Genomic DNA, 23,983 nt, shown 5'->3' on the forward strand with positions numbered 1-23,983 from the left:
ACACAGCCAGAATACAGCAAATACAGGGGCGAATGCCAGCAGCAAACCACTGAACTGAGAATAGGACCCCCGTTGAAGGAATCAGAGAAAGAACTGGAAGAGCTTGAAGGGGCTCAAGACCCCATATGTACAACAATGCCAAGCAACCAGAGCTTCCAGGGACTAAGCCACTACCTAAAGACTATACATGGACTGACCCTGGACTCTGACCTCATAGGTAGCAATGAATATCCTAGTAAGAGCACCAGTGGAAGGGGAAGCCCTGGGTCCTGCTAAGACTGAACCCCCAGTGAACTAAACTGGTGGGGGGAGGGCGGCAATGGGGGGAGGGTTGGGAGGGGAACACCCATAAGGAAGGGGAGGGGGGAGGAGGATGTTTGCCCGGATACCGGGAAAGGGAATAACACTCGAAATGTACATAAGAAATACTCAAGTTAATAAAAAAAAAAAAGTGTACATCTGAGTAGGGTATCTAACAGCCTCTAACTTCACTAGCTGGGATGTGTAAAGGAACACTGTGTATGCTCCAAGTGCTGACAGATCACATCCTCTTATTTCCTGGGTCAGGAGTTGCCCAGCAAGAAATGTGTGTACTAAGGATATGTGAGGTGTTGGCACACTTCTCTTGCTTCACAACTGAGGTACACCCAAGGGTAGTAATAGAAAGGCAAGGAGATCCTGAAGCTGTGGCCTCATGGTTAGATTTGTTTTTCTCTTCAGTCTGTAGGATTCTTTCAAGGAATTTCTCAGAACTAGCTTAATAGTCATAGATTCTTTTAGCTTATTTTTATCATGCAAAATTTTTATTTTTCCTCTCATTATAACAGATAGCTTTGCTGGGTATAATAGCCCGAGTTGGCCCTTGTTTATAAGAATTTGAAAATATGTTTTTTCCAGGTCCTCTCTGCTTTTACATTTTTTTTAAAAGATTTATTTATTATATATAAGTACACTGTAGCTGTCTTCAGATACACCAGAAGAGGGCATCGGATCTCCTTACAGATGGTTGTGAGCCACCATGTGGTTGCTGGGAATTGAACTCAGGACCTCTGGAAGAGCAGTCGGGTGCTCTTAACCGCTGAGCCATCTCTCCAGCCCCCTGCTTTTACATTTTAATTTGAAAAATATCTGTTACTCTGATGGAACTGCCTTTATATGTGACTTGTCATATTCAGAAGGTGGCATTTTATGTTAATCCTCTCTATTCATCATCTCCTTCTTCCTGTCTTTTCTTCCACCTGCTTCCTGAGCCCTGGGGTTGTGTAGTTAATGTAAATGTCCCATTTAGGATTGAGAACCCAGCCACCCATTCTCAGCACCCTGCCCAATTATGCATCTTTCCATTGACTGCTGCCCACTGCAAAAAGAAGCCTCTATGACCAAGGTCAAGAGCGGGTATAAGGATAATATTTAGAAGGAAAGTAGGCATCATGAACATTTGAATATATAACCCCAGGGCCCATGAGTTCCTTACTCATGGGGTTTTGACCCAGGCATGATTTCCTCCTGTGGGATGGGCCTCAAGTCCAACCAGGAAGTTGTTTTCTCATAAAAGTCAATCTGCTAGGCACCATTAAGCTTATTATGACTGGTAAGTTGAAACTGAAGCAAGTGCTAGGTAAGACCATTGATGTCTTTTCTTCAACAGCAGCCTGCACCGGAGGATCCCAGTCTGTTTGTGATTGATTTCTATATTTTCCTCAACCAAAGTATACGGTGTCTTCAGCACTGTGGCCTTACATTGTAGTTATGGTAGGCAACCAAGAGAAATAGGAATGGCTTATGCTCTGTTATAGACCCATGGTGCCTAACCGAGCTATAACTTCAGGGAGGTATCTCACTCCTTGTACGTTCAAAATTCTTTTAAAACTGTATTCTATGTCTTCAGAACTATATTCTTTTGCGCCTGTTATCCATAGATTTATCTTTTCAGAGTGTCGCCTACATCCCGCTGGTACTTTATTCTTTTATTCGGCCCTGTTTTGACTGCTCCTCTTTTTCTACATTGTCTTTAGGCTAAGTAAGCTATTCTAGCCTTTGTAGATCTATTCTATTGATGTAGAGCTTTTGTTTTGACTGGGTTTTTCATTTCCAGCAATTCAGACTCATATTTCTTCATTATTTCTCTTGTGGAAATTAGTTTTTAAAATTTGCATCAATGTCCTTATTTCATTCCGCTGGTTATGTTCTAACTCAGGTGCCTCCTTTCCTCTTTGAACATACTTATGATTGTTCATTTGAGTTCAGTGTCTGGGATTTTATTTAACTCACTCTCATTAGATGTCATCACTGTGGAATTAGTAGTTCTTGACGGAGTTATGCTATCTTGGCTTTTCATATGTACTTCAATTGGGCTGACTGTACTGGTGTTATTTCTTTGCTTTTTTTTTTTTTAAATCAAATATTAGTTGAAGTATTTGCAGTGTTCAAATAGACTTAGGTGTGGTAGAGTTGAGTGTTCAGAAAATAGTTCAGTAGTCCAGCAGCTCCATGGCACCTGGATGCCTTCTGTTAAATATATGTTACTCTTTGAGTAGGTTATCAATCATGAGAGCAACCATGTTGGCATTTTGATATTTGACATTACCACTATGCAAATGTACTATACACACACACACACACACACACACACACACACACACACACACACACGCCCTGAAAGACTTCAAATGAGTCAAGAATCTGAATAGATATTCCTCAAAAGAATACCTACAAATGGCCTCTTTAAGGCAGGCACTTCTTATGGGAACTGTGGTCATGTCTTTGATGGTATTTTAGGAGTTCCTGTGTAGCCACCGTCTGTTTGGTGCTATTTCAGGAGTTCCTGTCAAAGAGTCAGGTGCTTACTGTAACCTTTTATTCATGTATCCCTCTAAACAGGAAATTGGCTACCTGTTGCCATTATACATCATCTCTCAGTTCTGAAAACCAGGTTCATGGAGCAGTAGTTGAACACTCATCCAAAGACAAATATATGAGCAACAATTCCTTGTTCTCATAGCTGTCTTGCATGCCAGCAAATTCCCAGCAGCTGGTTAGGTCACTCAGAAATTCTTGTTGACACATATTTTGGGAGAACTTAAGCAATCAGAGAAACCTACCTTCCCTTGTGGTCATAAGGTCTTTAGAAAAGCTTCTGGCTTTTTGTTAGCTCAACAGTGCAAGCCTGAAGCTGTAATTAGCAGTTGTAAGTGACAAGCTGGATTATCTTCCCATCTGCTCTGTGACTTCAGGCAACATTGTTTACTCTGAACTCTCTATCCCCTCCTCTCTAAAAATGTAATCTGAATATTTTCTTTTTTGCTAATTAAATAAAAACAGATTAGTTGAAAAGTAGTTTGTTACATTCAATGACAGCTGAAAAAGTGCACAGGTCTTAGTACATCCCAGATGCCTAATAGATCTTTTATTCCTTTGTCTTTTCTAACTTCTGTTGTCAAATTTGGAGAAGGTATTGGCTGGAAACAAAAAACCCAAAATTGTAACCTAGAACCTGAGTTCCTAGACTTGACTGGGGAGAGCACAGAGCCAAGCTTCTAAGGCTCCCTACAGATGGGCTGAGGAGGGGATGAAAATAATTCGTTGGAGAAGCCATCCTGGAGAACCAGCTTTTAAGGAGCTTCCAGGGGAGGTGGCATTTCTCTGCTTTCCCTATTCCTCCTTTTCTCTATACGCAGTCGTTTACCCGGGACTGAAACGTCCAAGATGAGCCAGATGCTTCATTATATCGCCACAACAATAATTAGCTCATAGAGTTTCCCAGAGCTGGGCACAGTGACACAAGCCCATTATCCCAGTATTTGGAGGGCTGAGGCAAGAGGATGAAGAGTTTGAGGCCACTTTGGGCTGCTAAAATAAACAAAACAAAAACAAAACAAGCAAGCAAACAAAACCCCCAAACCTACAAAACCAAACCACAACAGCTACAAAGAAACATTTTCTATATAATCAGTTGGAAGATATGGTCTGATAGGGAAAAATCATGTTTCATAATTGAACAAAAGACTGAGAGTTGGGGATGTGTGTCACAGGCTACTCTAGTATAAAGACTGAACTCCACTCAACCCAGTCTGCCAGTTCAAAACCGACCCTAAGACCACTTCTGCCCAACTCTCCCTATATCCCAACAGCTCCCCCTCCTCACCTGAACCTGTACTTTGCACACCACACTCCAGGTCTGTCAGGTCTGTCCCCTTATCCACCAGCACCTGCCTTCAGATCAGTTTTCTCTCCTGTCCTACCTGGGATCTCCCTTTTCTTCCCCCTTAAATGGTCAATGCAACTCAAGCACAGGGAGAATGTGACCCTGTGGAGCCCAGTGGAGAAGGAGACTGGACTCGTTCAGAGCAAAGCTCCAGAGAACAAGAGTGAACTGAAATGTTTGTGAGATGTTGTCAGCGAAACGAGCACGTATCCTAAAGGCTACGGCAGTGCTTTGGAATTTGTAGAATGCTGTCTAAACATTAAGCTCACACACACACACTCTTGATGAAGTCAATAGCGTTAAAGTGGGATGTGGGATCCGATCAATGTTTTTTAATTCATCTGGGGAGGGGTAAATAAACATAGACATTAACAAAGATACAGAAAATATCCTTATAGCTTTATTAGTGAGTCTGATGCCTCAAATTATATTCCCTTGTGGGACCGGTTTCTGTGGAGATTTATTGTCCTTGGATGGAAGAGATTGCATCATGGCTTACTCTGGTCAGCTAAGTATGGATGGCAACTGCATGGGCTACCTCTGAAGCTTTCAGAGAGTTTGTGTGTCCCTGCCAAGGCTGTTTCCTCTTCTATTTTGGGCCAGTAGATTTCAGTTAGGGCTTTCTGCTACCTTAGGTCCTGGAATGAAAAGTCCTGTGAAAGCCAGTGGGGAATGGACACTAACGATTAGTTCTTGAGGCTGTGTGGCTTATTTCAATTTAATTTGCCACAAGATATGTGATATTTAAACACTTATTAGTTCAATTTATGACATTTCAGTTCGTTTCTGTGCTTGTGTAACTTGCAATCATTTTTTCTTTGCTCACAGTCAGCTACTTTTTTTTTCGGTGTATCTTTAAAAGGCAAGAACTCTTTCTAAAAGTGTTATGAGTAACTCGAGAGGGAGACAGACCTTGAGAGAACGAGGAGGAAAGAGAGAAAATGGCGTCTGCAGATTGCAGTATCTATAGCTAAGCCGGGTTACAGTGCTTACACTGCCCAGCCAAGTCAAGGATATGCACAGACCACCCAGGCATATGGGCAACAAAGCCATGGAACCTAGGGGACAGCCTACTGGTGTCAGCTATACCAAGGCTCAGAGCACTGCCATCTACCGGCAGACTGCATACGCAACTTCTTACGGACAGCCTCCCATTGGTTATACCACTCCAACTGCTCCCCAGGCATACAGCCAACCTGTCCAAGGATATGGTGCTTATGACACCACCACTGCTACAGTCACCACAGTGCAGGCCTCTTACGTAGCTCAGTCTGCATATGGGACCCAGCCCGCCTACCCTGCCTCTGGCAGCCATCACACTAACAAGACCACAGGATGGTAACAGACCTGCTGAGACTAGTTAACCTCAACCTAGCACAGCGGGTTACAACCAAACCAGCCTAGGATATGGACAGAGTTAGGGACTACAGTTCTCCCCAGGTACCTGGGAGCTACCCAATGCAACCAGTCGCCACACCTCCATTTTATCCTCCTCACAGACTAGTTTCAATCAGAGCAGTTACTCTCAGCAGAACACCTATGGGCAGCAAGCAGCTATGAACCGTTGAGTAGCTATGGTCAATAGAGCAGCTATGGGCAGCAGCCTCCCACAAGTTTCTTCCCTCAGACTGGATCCTACAGCCAGGCTCCAAGTCAGTATAGCCAACAGAGCAGCAGCTATGGGCAGCAGAGTTCATTCCGACAGAACCACTCGAGTAGCATGGGTGTTTATGCGCAAGAATCTGGAGGATTTTCCGGACCAGGAGAGAACCGGAGCTTGAGTGGACCTGATAATCGGGACAGGAGAAGAGGGGCATTTGATTATGGAGGCATGAGCAGAGGTGGGCGGGGAGAAGGACGCGGTGGAATGGGCACTGGAGAGTGAGGTGGCTTCAATAAAGCCTGGTGGACCCATGGAGGGAGGACCAGATCTTGATGTAGGCCTTCCTGTAGAACCCAATGAAGACTCTGACAACAGTACAGTTTATGACAAAGATTAAATGACACTGTGAGTCTGGATGATCTGGCAGACTTCTTTAAGCAGTGTGGGGTTGTCAAGGTGAACCACAAAGGTGACGCCACAGTGTCCTATGAAGATCCACTAACTGCGAAGGCTGCCGTGGAACGGTGTGATGGGATTTTCAAGGAAGCAAACTTAGTTTCTCTTGCCTGAAAGAAGCCTCCAATGAACAGCATGCGGGGTGGCATGCCACCTTGTGAGGGCAGAGGGACGCCACCATCACTTTGTGGAGGTCCCAGAGGACCCATGGGTCACATCGGAGGCTGTGGAGGAGACAGAGGAGACTCCAGAGGGAACCTCTCTGGAGGAGGAAATGCCCAGCACCGAGCTGGAGACTGGCAGTGTCCCAGCCTGGGCTGTGGAAACCAGAATTTCCCTTGGAGAACAGAATGCAACCAGTGTACAGCCCCTAAGCCCGAGGGCTTCCTCCTGCCACCCTTTCTACCTGGGGTGGTGATCGAGGCTGAGGTGGCCCTGGTGGCATGCGAGGAGGAAGAGGTGGACTCATGGACTGTGGTGGTCCTCAAGGAATGTTCAGAGGTGGCAGAGGTAGAGACAGAGGAGGCTTCTGAGGTGGCCGTGACGTGGAACGAGGTGGCTTTGGTGGAGGACGGTGAGGTGGTTCCTGGAGGCCTCCTGGACCTTTAATGGGACAGATGGGAGGAAAAAGAGGTGAACGTGGAGGACCTGGGAAAATGGATAAAGGTGGACACGGTCAGGAGCACAGAGACCCACCCTACTAGACACCTGCAGAACTGCACTGACGAACAGATCTATTTTTTTAAACCAGAAAATGTTTAAATTTATAATTTCATATTTATAATGTTGGTGACAACAGTATGGCTATTCCTTGTCTGTACTTTAGGATTTTCACCATTTGTGAAGAAACACTGAAACAAGTTAAATGGTAAAAAAAAAAAAAAAAAAGTGTCATGAGGGGGAAGGGCAAGGAAAGAGGGAGGGAAGGAGGGAGTGAGCTATGCACGCATGTCGTTGTATATCGGTGCAGGTGCATGCATGCCATAACCTGAATGTGGAGTCAGAGGACAACCTTTGAATTTGGGCCTTACCTTCTACCTTGTTTGAGATAAGGTGCGTAAACCAGGCTGGCAGGCCCATGTGCTGTAATGCATCCTCCTGTCCCAGTCTTCCATAGGGAATAGTGGGATAGCAGATCCTTTCATCATTAAGCGTGTGATTGTGGGTTCTGGGGATCAGAACTTGGGTCATCGGGTTTGATTAACAAGCACTTCTATCCGCTGAGCCATCTCCATAGCTTAAAAGACAAAGATTCTTACTTAAAATAATGATAAAGCCATTATCGCTCTTAAAAATAATAATACTTTTTCATGCCCCTAAATATTAGTGCCTGTAGACACTTCTCTGACTTCGTTACTTAAATCGGTGATCCAAATATGGTTCATACGTTGAAGTAAGTTGATATTATCTCCCCAGTCTCTCGTCTTTAATATACTTTTATTCTTTGATAATCTATACATGGATAGAATGTCTCTTCATCTTATTTATATCTCACTTCTTCTCTAATTCTTTCAAGACTCATCCTGACCCCTCATCCCTCCGCCCAACTTTAGGATCCCTCTTTTAAAAATAACTACTGCATCCATCTTGTGCTGCCCATTGACTTGTAGATGTAGGCGGAGCTCAGGTTCCTACATCCTTTTCCTCCTTTTCTCTCCTTTTTTTCCCCACTTGTAGCATATTCACAGAAGAAATTCAATCACTTGTCCCATGGATTATCCCACTGTATAGCTATAGCTGAATGTCTATTTATGGTATCATTTAACAGGTATTTACTTGTATATCATTTCTGTAAATTGATGATTAAATACAGAGGCTTAAATGTGGGAACTGCAGCTTGATGGCAGAACACTTAGCATGTGGTGATGTGTATCTGCCCTCAGCACTACAAAATAAAATAAAATAAAATAAAATAAAATAATCTAGGGGTTTGATCAGATTTGATGAAGAGGTTTGAAAATCTTTACATTTTCACGTGACTTAAGGTAATCTTAAACACGCTCTTAGACTATTTATAGAGTTGTTGTTATACGAATGTATTATTTTTAGACTCTCCCCTTGTGGTTGAGCATTTACGATGTGTCTAAGTTTGGCTGGCACACGCAACTCACTGATAAATGTTCTTGAAGGATGATCACTTTCTGGCCTGACTTTCTTCCCTTCTCTTAGTTTCTACAGCTGGTGGATGCCTGTGCCAGCTTTCTCACAGAAGCATTAAACCCAGAAAATTGTATTGGAATACTGAGGCTGGCAGACACACATTCCTTGGACAGTTTAAAGACGCAAGTTCAAAGCTACATCATTCAAAACTTTGTTCAGATTCTGAATTCTGAGGAGTTCCTCGAACTTCCCGTGGACACCTTGTACCACATTTTGAGGAGCGACGACCTGTGTGTGACTGAAGAGTCTCAAGTGTTTGAGACTGTGATGAGCTGGGTCCGGCATAAACAGTCAGAACGACTCTGCCTGCTCCCCTGTGTCCTTGAGAACGTGCGCTTACCGCTTCTGGACCCCTGGTACTTCGTGGAGATGGTGGAAGCAGACCCTCTCATTAGACAGTGCCCTGAAGTCTTCCCCCTGCTTCAGGAAGCCAGGATGTACCATCTTTCTGGCAACGAGGTGAGTTGGACTTGAGAGATACTGCATTTTGTGGGAAATGTAAGGCATTATAGCCAGGGACTCTCCTTGTCCACAAGTCCGTCATTCCCGAAGCTGGGTTTCAGTGTAATGAGGATGACATCACATTTCCATACAGCTGTTGGGAAGCTTAAGTGAGACCTGGAAAGCTGTGGCCCTGTGCCTTCACATTCATCCTCTGCCCAGGTCTGTGTGGTCTAGTCAAATCGCCATTATGAAGGGGTTCTACTTTCTTCCATTTTCCTGCTGTTGTGAGAATTTGTATCTGTTGTTCTATTCTAACATTGCCTAGATCGAGAGTCTCATCCTTTCTTTCCAGAATTTCTGAAAATCCCTTAGACTTCATCACTGTGCTCCTAGTCTGTCCTGCCTCCATCTCATTCCTGCCCCTGGTCTGGTAGAAGACACGGGTGTGAGCTTTGCCCCTGGCCGTTCGGCTCTTCACTTTCAGGAAGATACCCACTCTTTCTGCTACAGTTTCCTAAACTCCACTTTGATGGAATATCTCCTGCCCAGGTCTCCGCCATCATTTACCACCTACTTCTATGGTGTTTTATTTTTTTAATTAAAAACAAATTTAATTAACATGTATTTTTAAATTAAAATATAACTCCATTATTTCCCCTCTTCCCTCTTCTCACTCCAACTCTTCTGCTGTGTCCCTCTTTTGATCAAATTCATTGCTTCTGTTTCTTTAATTGTTGATGTATACATTCTGTTGTAGTTTTGATGTAGTTCCTCCAAAGGATATGTTTTCCCAGCCTTTAAAACAAGGCAGATACTATCTAAATGTCGTCTTCTTTTTACTTCCTCTACTTAACTTCTGCTTCTACTCTAAAACTCAAGCCAAGGTCAACTTCTCCAAAGAACCCATTGTTTTCTTATGGCTATTGATTCAATCAAATACCACATGATAACCATTGACTTCATCATTTTGTAAATAATCTAAAGTTGTAACTTGCTAAAAATAGGAACTAGGACCTACTGAACTTTTCATCTCTAGATCTTAGAAATCCCTGGTGTGTTGTGAATGTTCCATATTTATGATTAAATGGGTACCAAAATGCATCGACTCCTATGTATTCTCCTTTGCAATTTCTGAAGATGTCTTTTACTCAGCATCTTATAAAGACAAGGTAAGGTTTAGTGGAGGAGGAAGCTAATGAGAAAGCTATATTATGAGAATTTGCTATTGATTTACACACATGAAACCTCCCGTGTGCCTATCAATGTGCAAAAGCTCTAAGATTAGCCATTATGGTAGAAACTTCAGCCAAAAGTTTGGAATGGTATCTGTCTGGGGCTCCTCTAGAGGATGTCCCCTTACTCATGTAGATCTCTCAACTTTTTAGTTTTTCTTAAACCTGTCACCTGTCTGTTCTTCACAGGTGTTCTGGGTGTTTGGTATTATAGCATTTCCCGAGCCTGGGGTTTTCTTTGAGAGAGGAGGTTTTCACTTCAAATTGCATCACAGTAATGCTGCTGGGGTTGTCTGTTTCTTCTTACATGGAGTTGCAGACAATTTCTTCATCCATATAAGTAGTTGAATTTAGTGGCATAAAACTGTTCATAAATTCCCCTCATCAACTGTACTGTAATATTTTAGTTAGAGAGACTGATTGTGGACAGTATAAAAGGAACTACATGTGCTCCGAGTCCTGGGAGGAGGACGTTACCTAAGGCCATTTTGGAGAGTGGGTACTGTAGTGATTTACATTATAAAAAGCAGTCCACACAGAGACCTTGATTACCTGTCTTGTTCATCCATCCATCCATCCGTCCATCTATCCATCCGTCCATCCATCCATCCATCCATTCATCCGTCCATCCGTCCATCCATCCATTCATCCGTCCATCCATCCATCCATTCATCCGTCCGTCCATCCATCCATCCGTCCATCCATCCATACATCCGTCCATCCATCCATCCGTCCATCCACTGACTCATCATGGAAGACCACAAGATCCATGTATGGTTCCTGGTGCTGAGGATCCACTAGAGGGAAGGGGCTGTCCTTATAGTAAATTACAAGACTGTCCTTGAACAAGGATGTCTGTTTATGTTCTAGGTTGTGTCTTAGCTGTGGGGAGGGAAGGTTTGGAGACAGAAAGCAGGTGAAGTTGGGAAGAAAGGTGCAGAGAAGCAAAGTGTGTCTTTGGTACCAACGCATTGCATAAGTGTCTCCGAATTCTTTATCCCTCTGGTCCCATTCTTCCTCCATGGATTTTCTGCTGTATATGCTCTCAGGCTCTGAAACAAAGGCTCTCTTTTGTCTCTGTGTCTGTGTCTGTGTCTGTCTGTGTGTCTGTCTGTTTCTCTCTCTCTCTCTCTCTCTCTCTCTCTCTCTCTCTCTCACACACACACACACACACACACACACACACACACACCCCTTTAAGACCACAATATAGCTGTCTGTGGACATGATGCTTCATTTCTCATTCGGAAGCTTCTCTTTGAACCTGAAGGCCTCCTGTTCCCCGCAGGGCCCCTTTCTCCTACTAAAGCTCTTCGGAAGGGTGAAGTTCCTACCCATGGATTTGCCATTCTATTCTTTCTTTTTTACATTATGATAGTGGATACTGGATAAATATTAACTTTGACTTTCATTCCAGGAGTTCAAGTTTCTGATGAGGTAGTAGAGGCAGAAAATGCATTTGATGGCAAACAGACTCTTGTCTTAAAATAGCAACAAAGATGACGGGTAACATTTACTATTATACAGTAGGCTCTGGCTCAACACATTCCATATATTTTGCTATTTAATACAACAAACCTACTGAGTAGTTAAGATCAAATTGCCATCAAATCATGGTCAAAGAGGTAAAATCACTTGACTGACAATGGTGGAGATGGAAATTGTGACCTGCTTTTTGTGATTCCACAGCCTGAGCTCTGCTGTCGTATTGTACATCCCTTTGCCCACACATCCTCTCCTTGATTTCTAGATTATTTCGGAGCGCACCAAGCCCAGGATGCATGAGTTCCAGTCTGAGGTGTTCATGATCATTGGTGGCTGTACGAAGGATGAACGGTTTGTGGCAGAGGTAACCTGCCTGGACCCCCTGAGGCGCAGTCGCCTGGAGGTGGCCAAGCTCCCACTGACAGAGCATGAGCTGGAAAGTGAGAATAAGAAGTGGGTGGAGTTTGCGTGCGTGACATTAAAAAATGAGGTGTACATATCAGGTAAGCAGGAGGCTGGCACTAAAGCAGTTCCCCAGTAGCAAGCATCCCCCCTTTACCTAAGTGGAAAACTAACCAACCCCCCTATAAGAATACCCGAGTTCACAGAGGTCTAGATCTGTCTGGCTCAGGATATGGAACCAGGAGCTCAGGTAGTCTTTCTTATTCTTGAGAAGACATTATCACTTAATAAACACTGAAATATGAACAACACTGTACTAAGATATATGAGGACAGACAGCTCTAGCCCTCATGCAGGAGCAAACATGAAAGTTATGTTGGGGTTTGTTCGGGGCACTGATCTGGATGTAGTACTAGAGTAGAGAAATTCCTTATCCTTCCATAAACCTAACCTTTCCAAATTTCATAATTTCATAAATTCTATGATACACTCTTCCTGAAGTACTGAGGAATATAATACTTTTTCATCACTAAATCGTTGCTTAACCACTAAGTTACTTGTGCTTGTCTTCTCCTTAGAATTAAAATTCCATGAGCGTTAATACCATCTCACACCTAGCAATGCAAATGCTCAATAAATATTTTTGAATAACACAGTCTCCACCATCTTTACTGTATAATAGGTAAATCTGCACTTTAACAACACTAACCCTAACCCTAACCCTAACCCTAACCCTAACCCTAACCCTAACCCTAACCCTAACCAGTCACAGCATGGGAAGGTACATTATAAGGTTGGAGAAAAAAGAGCTCAGAGACATTCTAGAAGGTAGTGAAGGTTACATCCTGGTGTTGGTCAGGGTCACAATCCAGGGGCTAGGCCCAAGTCTTAGCCCTCATTCAGATCAAAGGAGGATGCAAAGACCCCCTTCCTTCTATGTATTTAGTGTCCTCCAGAGGTTAACATTAGCCATTCTTTAAGTCTATTCATGACATTGATTAGGCTATATACATTTCATTTTATTCAAATGTTTTAGGATTTGAAAAATACAGAGAATAGAAAGTAAAATATGGCAGTCTTTCTGTTCCCCATGTATTCATTTTTTTATTAAATATTTTTATAATCTGTTAGAATAAGTAATGCTATTTCCGACAAGTCCGAAAGTCCCACTTAATGAATGAACACAAGAGTGACTGGCAATGGCGGTGTCAGGAGTCCATTCAGGGACTCGGGCTCCTTCTGTCTTTGATTCTGCCATCTCCCACACGTGGCCTGACTGAGAAGACACATCTATTCTATAAAGCCTTAGCCAGAAAGGCCACAAAGAGTTCACTGGGAAGAGTCAGCCACGTGCCCTTGTTTCCCAGAACAGATGTGGGTTTGGTGATGTAGTTTATTATAGATCCAGGAAGGCGATCAGAACTGATCTCGGCCCTTACACTGCACCTGTACTTGCTGTTTGTAGTCTCCTTAAGAAAATACTGTAGCAGACCTTTGCGCACACAATAGTTTATGGATTTGTAGGAAGGCTCCTGGACGTGGTCTTCAGGTGAGTGAATTGAGAACTCGCCAATTGCTAAATTGTCCTCCACAAAGATAACACATTTCGTAGCTTAACCAGTGCCCATTTTCTACATTCTTACTAATAGTGATCATCACCGACTATTTCTGATGTAATAGACTAGAATATTTTCATTTATACTCTTGTATCTTCAGTGATGAGTTTATTTTCATATAATTATTGGCTAATTGTATTTATTTTAAAATATGTCTGTTTACACCCTTGGGTTGTTTCTATACCATCGTGTGATGGTTTTTCCCTTACTAATTTTTGTATCCTTTGTTAAATATAGTTTGCTTTGTGGAATAAATGTTTTTCCTATAGATTGTGGTTGTCTTTTAACTTTGATTTATATTTGTACAACTGTTTTCTTTCCTATGTGATTCTGAATTTCACGTCACATTCTCCAAATCACTGCGTTTGTCTCTTATAGTCTCCAGTTGCTTCTTCAAGTCAGTTGGCGGTTGTTTTAAGTATAAAATATCTAACTTGTCTCCAAATGGCAATCGCTAAATACCATTTATTTAGTATTTTCTATATATTTGAGTTGTTTTCTGTATTCATTTTTAATTGATCAGTTTATCCAATCTTATACTCACATTACACTCATTTTATTATGCTGTCAGTATCTTTTCCTATTTGGTAAGGTAGCTTTTTTCTTTATCTTCTTTTCCCAAGAGTACTCTGGCAGCAAACGCTTGCCTTGCATGTGCTCTGTCACTCAAAGCACAGAAAGCTTTTCCCAGTGACTGTTAGCATTACATTGTAGGTTCCCTAAGTGCTCTTAAAAGAACAGAAGACACAAACACCTGAGTGAGGTTGGACATCTACAGTTGCAGTTCTTCTCATCTGGGCACACAATACGCTTTCCAAACTAACCAGGTGCTAAGTCTCTAAATAACAGTTTTTTTTTAAAATAAAGATCTCATTGAAAGTTTTCATGGTGCTTCGTAATCTTTAATACCACCCAAAATGTTATCAATATTGCACTGTCTTGAACAGAGGCCTTTGAAAGGTACAAAGCAAAGGCAGATGCTCAGGGTACAAAACACTAAGAAAGGAAGTGCAGCCCTTCGCAGTCATAGGAGGCACAGTCTGCGTACCAGGGAGCCATTCTTACCCACACTTATACTCAAGAAACCAATTAAAACAGCCAAATTAGTAGCAAAAGCAGGAGAAGATTTATTCGATGTAGCCACATTGGAAAGAACATCCTGTGACCCTGTTCAAGTTTATCTTTGGGAACCCAAAATGAAATTACAGGTGTTTGATTTGTTTTGTTGAGATAGGGTCTCACTGTGTGGATCTGGCTGCCTTAGAACTCTGTATAGGCCGGGTTGGCCTCAAGTTCATAGAGATTCCATGCTTCTGCCTTCAGAGTGCTGGGGTTAAAGGCATCGCCATACCCGGTCAGCTTAATGTGAGTGTGCACTTCCAAGCAGGCCTGGTCAGCATGTGGTGCTTCCCATTGCAAACCCATTCTTGTCTGGGCTTTGATCTTACCTGACCAAGTGTTCTAACAACTTGTTAGAACTCCATGACATCTCTTTCTGGCGGACAAGTTCTTGACTTGGCTGGTGCTAGGCGCTCAGTCATTTTCTTCTCCCAAGATGAATTCCCTGGAGAAATTCTCACTTCTTGGGGGCCATGGTTTCCTTTCAGTAGTAAGATAGACGGAGGGATACAAGCATCTCTTCGGATTATCTTCATTCCTGGCAAGCTTATTACATCGTTATAACAACGGTGGGACTCAGGCAGTCCTGAGGACTATTGGAAATACCTATAAAAATTCACCAGCCTGTGTTTTTGACCTAGATACCATAATTTTGTCTTCTAAGAGAGTCTTAAAAGAAAATATTGGCCATTTCATTTTCAAATGATCAATTGTCAGTGATGTGTTTATAAAAAGGTAAAGAGAAGGTGGATATGCTCTATGGAGGTGTGGTGAGGTATGGGGGAAGGGGTGCCTCTGGGGGGCCCATGCTGAGACATCTCTTCCTCCGAGGGACCAGCCATAGGATGGTATAGTATAGAATAGAGTTTATTCAGGGCATGGGGAGGGGAGTTAAGAGGGTAGGGGGGGGGAGAGAAGAGAAGAGAAGAGGAGAGGAGAGGGGAGGAGTAGAGAAGTAGAGGCCTGCCATGAGTATGTGTAGAGAGAGGGCGGGGAGGGGAATGGGAGAGAAGGGACAAAGGAGGAAGAGGGTAAAAGAGCAAGAGAGAACAATAGAATGAGGAGTGGGGCAAGCAGCCCTTTGTATAGTGTTAGGCATACCTGGTTGTTGCCAGGTAACTGTGAGGATGGAGCTTAGAATGCTAACAGTCGGCATTTCATATTTCCATAAAAAAATTAATTTAAAAATAGGACACGTCCTACTGCTGACTAGTGGGTGCAGGAATGGGTTCTTTTGCTCTGCCAGCTAAAGAAATAAAAAAATGACCAAGAGGTGCTGTTAGAAATTTTAGGGAGCCCCAAAAGAGCCACCAGATGGCAACCAAGAAGCCAGTGTTCTCTATTTGGGATTCTTGGTCTTATTGATAAAAGATTTTAAGAACAGACACAAACGGAAGCTAAGGACAGTTTATTAGAGTTTAAAAGAAACCACAGGAGAGGAACGCAGTAACTCTCACTGTTCTCTGGAAGGGAGAAGGGAGGAACAAACAAAAGCCATGCTCTTTAGATAAGGTCTCTGGAGGACAGGCAGCTGAGCAGAAACAGCTCCTGTGCTGGTAGGGAGCTTTCAAAAGAATACAGAATCCAGCAGTGTTGGTTAGGGATTTTAAAGCCTTAGCCAGCAGTTGACAGAAAAAGACAAAAGAACTAGAACTAGTTGGGCCTCAGAAAGACAGGCAGATGCAGCCCCATCTAATGGTGACTTGGCTTAAGGGGCTGCCTGACTCCAGGAAGGCTCTGGGGTGGGAATTCTGGAAAGGAAAAAGCACATTGTCTTAAGGTAGAGCGGCCTTCCTGGGAGTGTCCCCCAGCCAGATTGCAAGTTGCTCCACTGGGTTACCCCTTGAGAAGAGACAAAGGCTTGTCTCTACCTTGAGATGGACTCCATTCTTTATTCGGTTTACTCTTTTATATAGATTGAAGATATAAACTCGAATAGTTTTGTAAGATCTCTTGACAATTTCTTCTAAATTGTCACCCCAACCCCTTTACCCCTTTTATAAGTAAGTACACTTAGAACCTAAGCTCCTTTCTAACTTCCTTGCTGTCAAGGCCCTACCACCCCTGCCCAGCCTTTTGGTGGCACAAACCCTAAATTAGTGGGCTCTGACCCACCAAAAGGCTGACCTCACTGAAGCCTCCTTCCCTGGATCCTCTCAGTTTTCTCCCCATCTTGAGTGGTGGGAGGGAATTGCTCATCTCCCAACCTTTGTGGCACAGCTCCCACCCTAGCTGTTGTGGCATCTGAAAATTTAGTACTTTGAGAGTTTGGGAAATGCTGGGGAAAACTGTATTTCGAGACGTCTAGTGTTTTAAATGCACTGTATTTCTTGCAGGTGGTAAAGAAACACAGCACGATGTCTGGAAATACAATTCCTCAATCAACAAGTGGATTCAGATTGAATACTTAAATATAGGCCGCTGGAGACATAAGATGGTCGTGTTGGGTGGCAAAGTCTATGTAATTGGGGGTTTCGATGGCTTACAAAGGATCAATAATGTGGAGACGTATGACCCCTTCCACAACTGCTGGTCAGAGGTATGGGAGATTGTTTCTGTAAGTAATTTCAAAGCCCAAACAATAGCAATATCAACAAAAATACTGTGGGTGGTGGCAGCAGGCTTTTTGACTACTTTGCTCCCTCAGATGCTTTGACCTCCTCTCTTTCTAGTAGCCATGGCATCAACGGTGCTAATCCAGTCCCAGTAATAAGGTGGAGGGGCTCTGTACAGGCATTGTTCTGCATTAGCCAGAGCCTCAGCTGTAGAGGGAAGGCTGGGCCTATCCAAGATGGTTAGCTCTGTTGGTGGCATAGCCTGGCCCAGAGTCTGTCTCCTCAGATGCCTTCTGTCCTGTTCCTCTTCCTACCAGAAACCCCAGGACCCATTTCCTGCACCATTTGTGCACCCGAAGTCTTTGGTTATGGCTAGAAGTCAGCCATATTTGTTTTCTCATTAACGATGAGCCATTTACAGGCCTTGGTGCACCCAGCAAAGCCACCGCTGGTTAAAAACTGCCCCAGGACAAGGAAACCACCTTAGCGCCAGCGTTTCAAGATCATTGTCAAGTGCAGATTTTCTTTCTTACTATCAGACCACGTTGCAGCTTCAGAAAGTTTGAAACGTGGTCACCGCGGGTCAAGGGAAAGTTATCATTCACATTGCCGGGCAATCCAGCTAAGGCCGGCCGACCTGTGGGGGTTGGGCCTAAGCAAGATCTAAACTCATCAAGTCCCATCCTTAGTCCCCAAAACTAAAAGGGTTGTGCAAATTGACAAGAGATTCTTGGAGGTCTCCTTTAGTGTTCTGGGGAAATCACAAACTTCAGAAACGCAAATCTGCCTTAACCCCCCAAATCTGCAGGGTTTCCCCAGACTGAGAGTATCTGAATATGTGCATAACTTTAACCCATTGTTGGCACCTCATATTCAGTCACCACTGAATGAATATGAATATGCCAGCTTCATGTACATAGACATTCAGTATTCCCTGTATTCCTCCTTCCCTGAACTCCAGGATAAGCAAGCAGAAACAGCCAATACATGGCTTGCTGTCTAGAGCCTAATGAGGTGCTGGGCTTTGTTTCTCTCTGCATCTTTAGGGGGAGCCATGGGCTTTGTCATTTTAGACAAACATTTATGTGCTGTGTGAGCTTCTCCAGCAATCTGAGCAGCTCACTGACTTCTCGTGCCCTCTGCCTCTGCAGGCTGCACCCCTCCTTGTCCATGTCAGCTCCTTTGCAGCCACCAGCCACAAGAAGAAGCTGTACGTCATTGGAGGAGGACCCAATGGGAAGCTGGCCACGGACAAGACTCAGTGTTACGATCCTTCCACCAATAAATGGGTTTTGAAGTCGGCCATGCCAGTAGAGGCTAAGTGTATCAATGCAGTGAGTTTCCAGGATCACATCTACGTTGTTGGTGAGTCAGGATGACTTCTAACTTCTCTGTAGCCCCTCGCCCACGTGGCCACCTGGGAGACCAGGTACTAACCCCTTGAGAACTGCAGAGTGAGGTGGGTGGGGATGGAAAGGAAGAGAAGATGGTTTTGGCTTAGGCCTTGGTGGAATTTCCCTGGAAGTCTTGGAGATAAACACAGCCACACAAAGCCTAAAGACGGTAGATCAGAGGAAGAGGCCAGAGTCAAGTTGTATAACAAAGGAAGCAAATACACAGCACCTGAAACGCGCAGTGTAACAAGTGCTCAGCAAATAGGGAACATCTGCTCTTCTCCTGCTTGGTTTTAGGGACCTGAAAAAAAATGTACTTAGTTGAGAGGAAGCCTGGCAAGACAGACTGCAGTTGGCATGTAATTGTTAGAGATGGTAATCGTCACTCCTCATCATTCCTTAGGATTGAGTCTTTTTATAAAGATACGACAGCTGTGCCTTACATCAGATATGTGAAATGGGAAGAGGAAGGAGGGTGTCTGAGACTAGTACAACTGTAATTTTTTAAAATTCCAGCTGATTTTAATGTGCAGCTACACCAGAGAGCCACCGATGAAATCAGTGCCAGAATACAATTAGTGACTAATCGGGGCTAATCGGAGAAGGCACTGGGAGGAAAACACTGAAATACATTAAGGGAGACACAGCTCTCCCTTGTTTCAGGTTTTGTTTTCGGTCAGGCTCCTGAAGGTTTCAAAGGTCCAGTATCAAGACAGGCAACCAAGGTTGGTGTCTTAGACCATACTTAATCTATAAAGAGATGCCATTCCTAGCTAATGCCAGGCTGAGGACTTTTAGGAGCCCCCTGTGTGCACAGTCCTTTTGCTACTTTATAACCACTGTGATTCTAGTGCTTATGGTTGCAGATGATCAGAAAGTAGCTATGCTGAGGTACCTGAGGCTTTCTTCCAGGGAGCCAGTCTTACAGTACATTTTGCAGCAGTGACAAGTCATGTGTCTTTTAGAATCAGATTCCCGACTGATCAGAATTTAAAGGGGATGAAGTTTATTCGGGTTAGTAGACTGGTGATCCCTTCTGGCTTTCTGGAAAGGAAAACCATCAGTCTACTATTTCTCTGGTAAGATGGTAGGTTTGGCTTAATCAGAAGTATAATTGCGATTCGTGAGAAAAGATCCAGAAAGATCTTTCTCCACCATGCATGCTCTTTTTTTTTTTTTTTTTTTGGTTCTTTTTTTCGGAGCTGGGGACCAAACCCAGGGCCTTGTGCTTCCTAGGTAAGTGCTCTACCACTGAGCTAAATCCCCAGCCCACCATGCATGCTCTTTCTCCACAGGTGGTGCCATGAGAGCGCTCTATGCTTATAGTCCTCTGGAAGACAGCTGGTGTCTGGTAACACAGCTCAGCCATGAGCGAGCCAGCTGTGGCATTGCACCCTGCAACAACAAGCTGTATATCACTGGTGGGAGAGACGAGAAGAATGAGGTCATTGCCACTGTGCTCTGCTGGGACCCTGAGGCTCAGAAGCTGACTGAGGAATGTGTGCTACCACGAGGAGTGTCCCATCACGGCAGCGTCACCATCAGGAAGTCATATACTCACATCCGGAGGGTTGTCCCTGGAGCAGTGTCTGTGTGACAGCAAAGGGAATCAGGGGTGCCCCTGGAGTCTCTGAGCACTGATTCTGTACCCTAGCCTGCCCATGTCGTCCCTTGTGAGTCATAGGCTTGGCTTAACGTTCACCATGGGGCACCTAGGAAGATAAAGCTTTGGGATATGTGAGACCAGCCAGGAATGCTTGTGTAAACTACCTCAGGATGAAGGGTAATGTTTAACATTCCATACATGCCCTACTTACCCTGGCCTGTGCCAGGCACTTACCCATTGTAATTTACTTACCTATGGTAATAACCTGCTGCCAGATAGTATCATGCCTGTCTTAGAGGCAGGGAAAAGGAGTTTTGGACAGGCCAATTTTCATGGGCTCTCTCTGGAAGCAAGTAGCTAAGCCAGAATAAACCCAGGTCTTTCCATGTTAGTCAGTGTATATTCCAACACACTGCTTAACGTAGACAGGAAAACAGAAAGCCAACCCCAAACTCGGCTGGTGTCGCTTGCTGGCAAGTTTGCTAAAGATAAGGGATAAGGATAATTCTCTGTGCTGTCTCCCTTTTATTCTTTGTACATAAACAACAGGAGAACCCTGGTCTGAGGGCTTTTCAGGCCACTTTGTGTCAAGAGCATCCCCTACTGAACAGGTCTGTTGTGACTAGTCTGGGCAGGCCCATTTGTTTTGAAAGAGGTGAAAGTTGTTTTGTCCTGCTTCCCGATACATCTTAACTGTTGTTTTTGATTATGCCATTTTGGACTAGAACTCTCACTGCCATTCCTGGCTTGGGGTGGCTCCATGCACTTGTTGTATAAGAATGGAGACCGGTGTTAGGAGCCCTTGAGTCCCCATGGGAGCTGAGCAGGCATGGTAGCTGCCTGTGGTCCCAGTACCTGGGAAGTAGAGACAGGGGTTCCCCATGGCAAGCTGGATCTTTAGTCAGAGTTGAGGACTCCAGTTCATCCCTGCCTCAGTAAATGAAAATGGAGAGTCATTGCTGGGAGAGTGTGTGTCCAAGAGTTTAAAAGTGGAGAATGACTGAGAACGCACTTGGCATCAACTTTGGACCTTCATACTGTGAACACATAAATACAATCACGCCACAGGCACATTAAAAAAATAAAATAGAATTAAAAGTAGAAAGTGTTTTTGTAAGTATTTCTTTACTTTCTCAATGGTTTGGTGTCCTGGCCTCTCAGTGTATAGCTTCTGTTTTATTTTTACTTTTGTGTTCTCCTGAGTCCCTTCCACCTTCAGACAAACACTTCCTAAGGGATTTACCTCACTCCTGTGATACCTGCAGAAGAATCCACCTTAGACTCTACCATTTTCTACACATGAACTAGCAACTGTCCTTTACCCATATGCTTCCTGTAAAAAGGGAATAACTACCTTTTACTACTGGTAAATACATTTCCCGGAGAGGTTGAGGCTTTCCTAACTACTTAAAAAAAAAAAAAAAAAAAAAAAGGCCTCTATGGTGTCCCATATCTTGTTCTCTAAATTTATTTCCTAATTTAGTCTCCCATCTTCTTTCCAGTGAGGCAATTGCCTTAATATAGATCCATGATCACCCAAGGACTTGTGACCTTCTTCCAGGTTTCCTGAAGATTCCATATCCCATATCAGCCCAACCGTCAGAGAAATGCATCACTGAGCCTTCAAAGAAACTCACATCAAAATAACTGTAAAATATAATAAAACTGGACCAAGCTCTAATGCCTTATCTTGCTCAGGATGATTTTTATTTTCTGGTTCCATCCATTTGCCTGAAAATTACATGATGTCATTTTTTAAGAGCTGAGTAATACACAATTATGCAAATATTTTTTAAATCTACTTTTTCTGTTGAAAGACACCTATGTTATTGTCAGGACTCAAAGGGATGGGGGGGGGGACCCTAGATGAAATGTCCTACAGTGGGGAGAGGAAACTTATTGAACCCACCTCCGGCAGAAAGACAGGGCATCAAGTGAAGGATGGGGTTGGTATCCCACAGTCAAAGCTCTGACCCATATTTCTTCCTGTCTGGAAGAAATGCATGGATGGAAAGGAGAAGAGCCTGAGGAAAAGAAAGTCCAGTGACAGGCCCAAAGTGGGATCCAGCTCAAGGGGAGGCCCCAAGACCTGACACCATTACTGAGGCTATGGGGTGCTTACAAAAAGGAACCTAGCACGACTGCCCTCCAAAAGACCCAATGAACAGCTGAAAGAGTCAGATGCAGATATGTGCATCCAACCAATGGACAGAAGCTGCTGTCCCCGCTGGCTGAATTAGGGAAAAGCTAGAAGCAGCTGAGAAGGAGGGCAACCCTGTAGGAGGACCAGCAGTCTCAATTAACCTGGAACCCCCAAATCTCTCAGACACTGGATCACCAAACAGGCAGCATACACCAGCTGAGATGAGGCCCCCAACACATATACAGCAGAGGACTCCCCGGTCTAGGTTGAGTCAAAGAAGATTCACCCAATCCTCAAGAGACTGGAGACCCCAGGAAGCTTAGAGGTCTGGTGAGGTGGGAACATCCTCTTGGAGACGGAGGTGGGGGTGCAGGGGAGGTATGGGATGTGGAACAGTTGGAGTCTGGATCAGGAGGGGAATAAAATCTGGAGTGTAAAAAAATAGAGTAGTAATGAACATGCCTGAGCAATTGTCTCTGTGGTAGGATGAAGCATCATTGGGTATATTGGTTATACCTGTATCTTGAGGTGGATGAATTCCCATCTTCCTGAGATACTGCCATACTGATTGGATTCCATAGCGGTTGTACCAGTTTGTACTCTGAACAGCAATGGTGCAGTGTCTTTCTCCACATCCTGCATCTCTGGGATGAAGCCTACTTGATCATGGTGGATGATCTTTTTGGTGTGTTCTTGGACTTTCTTTGGCGAAAATTATTATTTTTGCATCTATGTTCATAAGGAAATTTTGTTTGTGGTTTCAGAATGAATTGGGCAATGCTCTTTCTGTTTTATTTTGTGGAATAATTTGAGAAGTATTAGGATTAACGTTTTTTGAAGGTCTAGTAAAATTCTTCACTAAAACCATATGGTCCCGGGCACTTTTTTGGAGTGGGGGAAGATTTAATGACTGCTTCTATTCCTCTAGTGGTTATAGGCCAGTTTAGATTGTTTATCTGATCTTGACTTATTTTGATGAGTTGTCAGATATGATTCTTTACTTTGGCTCTCTATTTTCTCCCATTCTTTACCTACTCGTTTATTCTGCTCGCTTACTGCGGTGCAGCACTCTGCATCCTGAATGATTAAACCTGGAAGAAAACCAAAGTTCTACCATTCTTTTACCTTGCTTATATTACAATCCTTGGCTTCGTACACTGATACATTTAGTTAAGCTCTGTTAGAGTTCCCTCTGTTTCTAATTTTTTTCATAGTAAAAGCTTTGTGACACTCAAGGAAGAGCACAGAGAGAGCACCTAGAAGCAAGGGTGGAGAGTCAGTGGCTTCCCTTGTAGGTGGTGAACTGCCTGTTTGCTCTCATGATCCAACTACAATCTCACCCAATATTTTAATATCTTTTTACTGACCACACCCTTTCATTTTCCCCCTCTTTTAGCCACAGTTATAATTCTTCTATGGACTATATTCTTACTCTCCTCTTAATCTTTCAAGAAAGTACTGGGTAGCTCTCTTACACCAAACCCACCAGATCCTAAAGGTGGCCAATTTTACTCACTTATCCAACTGCTGGGTTTGTCTACCCACTAAAGTCTAGCATTCCTGG

At 43.7% G+C, this 23,983-nt stretch overlaps 1 protein-coding gene and 2 pseudogenes across 3 annotated transcripts in view; all 3 read left to right on the forward strand.

The window, feature by feature from the left end:
• Positions 1 to 21,381, forward strand: part of Klhl6 (kelch-like family member 6) — a 39,392-nt gene extending 18,011 nt beyond the window's left edge. For 2 of the 3 annotated variants that reach the window (XM_063270327.1, XM_006248594.3), the window contains 5 exons: positions 8,433 to 8,882; positions 11,850 to 12,087; positions 17,058 to 17,260; positions 18,428 to 18,641; positions 19,966 to 21,381. In XM_063270327.1, the coding sequence (XP_063126397.1) occupies positions 8,433 to 8,882; positions 11,850 to 12,087; positions 17,058 to 17,260; positions 18,428 to 18,641; positions 19,966 to 20,267 (1,407 nt within the window). In that variant the 3' untranslated portion in view covers positions 20,268 to 21,381. The remainder of the gene's footprint in view (positions 1 to 8,432; positions 8,883 to 11,849; positions 12,088 to 17,057; positions 17,261 to 18,427; positions 18,642 to 19,965) is intronic. The other variant, NM_001105867.1, reaches the window with a different exon arrangement.
• On the forward strand, positions 5,099 to 8,184 carry Ewsr1-ps5 (EWS RNA-binding protein 5; annotated as a pseudogene).
• Positions 6,118 to 8,184, forward strand: Ewsr1-ps3 (EWS RNA-binding protein 3; annotated as a pseudogene).
• Positions 21,382 to 23,983: the final 2,602 nt, after the last annotated feature.

The sequence above is a fragment of the Rattus norvegicus genome, chromosome 11 (assembly GCF_036323735.1).
Source record: "Rattus norvegicus strain BN/NHsdMcwi chromosome 11, GRCr8, whole genome shotgun sequence".
Lineage (NCBI taxonomy): Eukaryota > Metazoa > Chordata > Mammalia > Rodentia > Muridae > Rattus > Rattus norvegicus.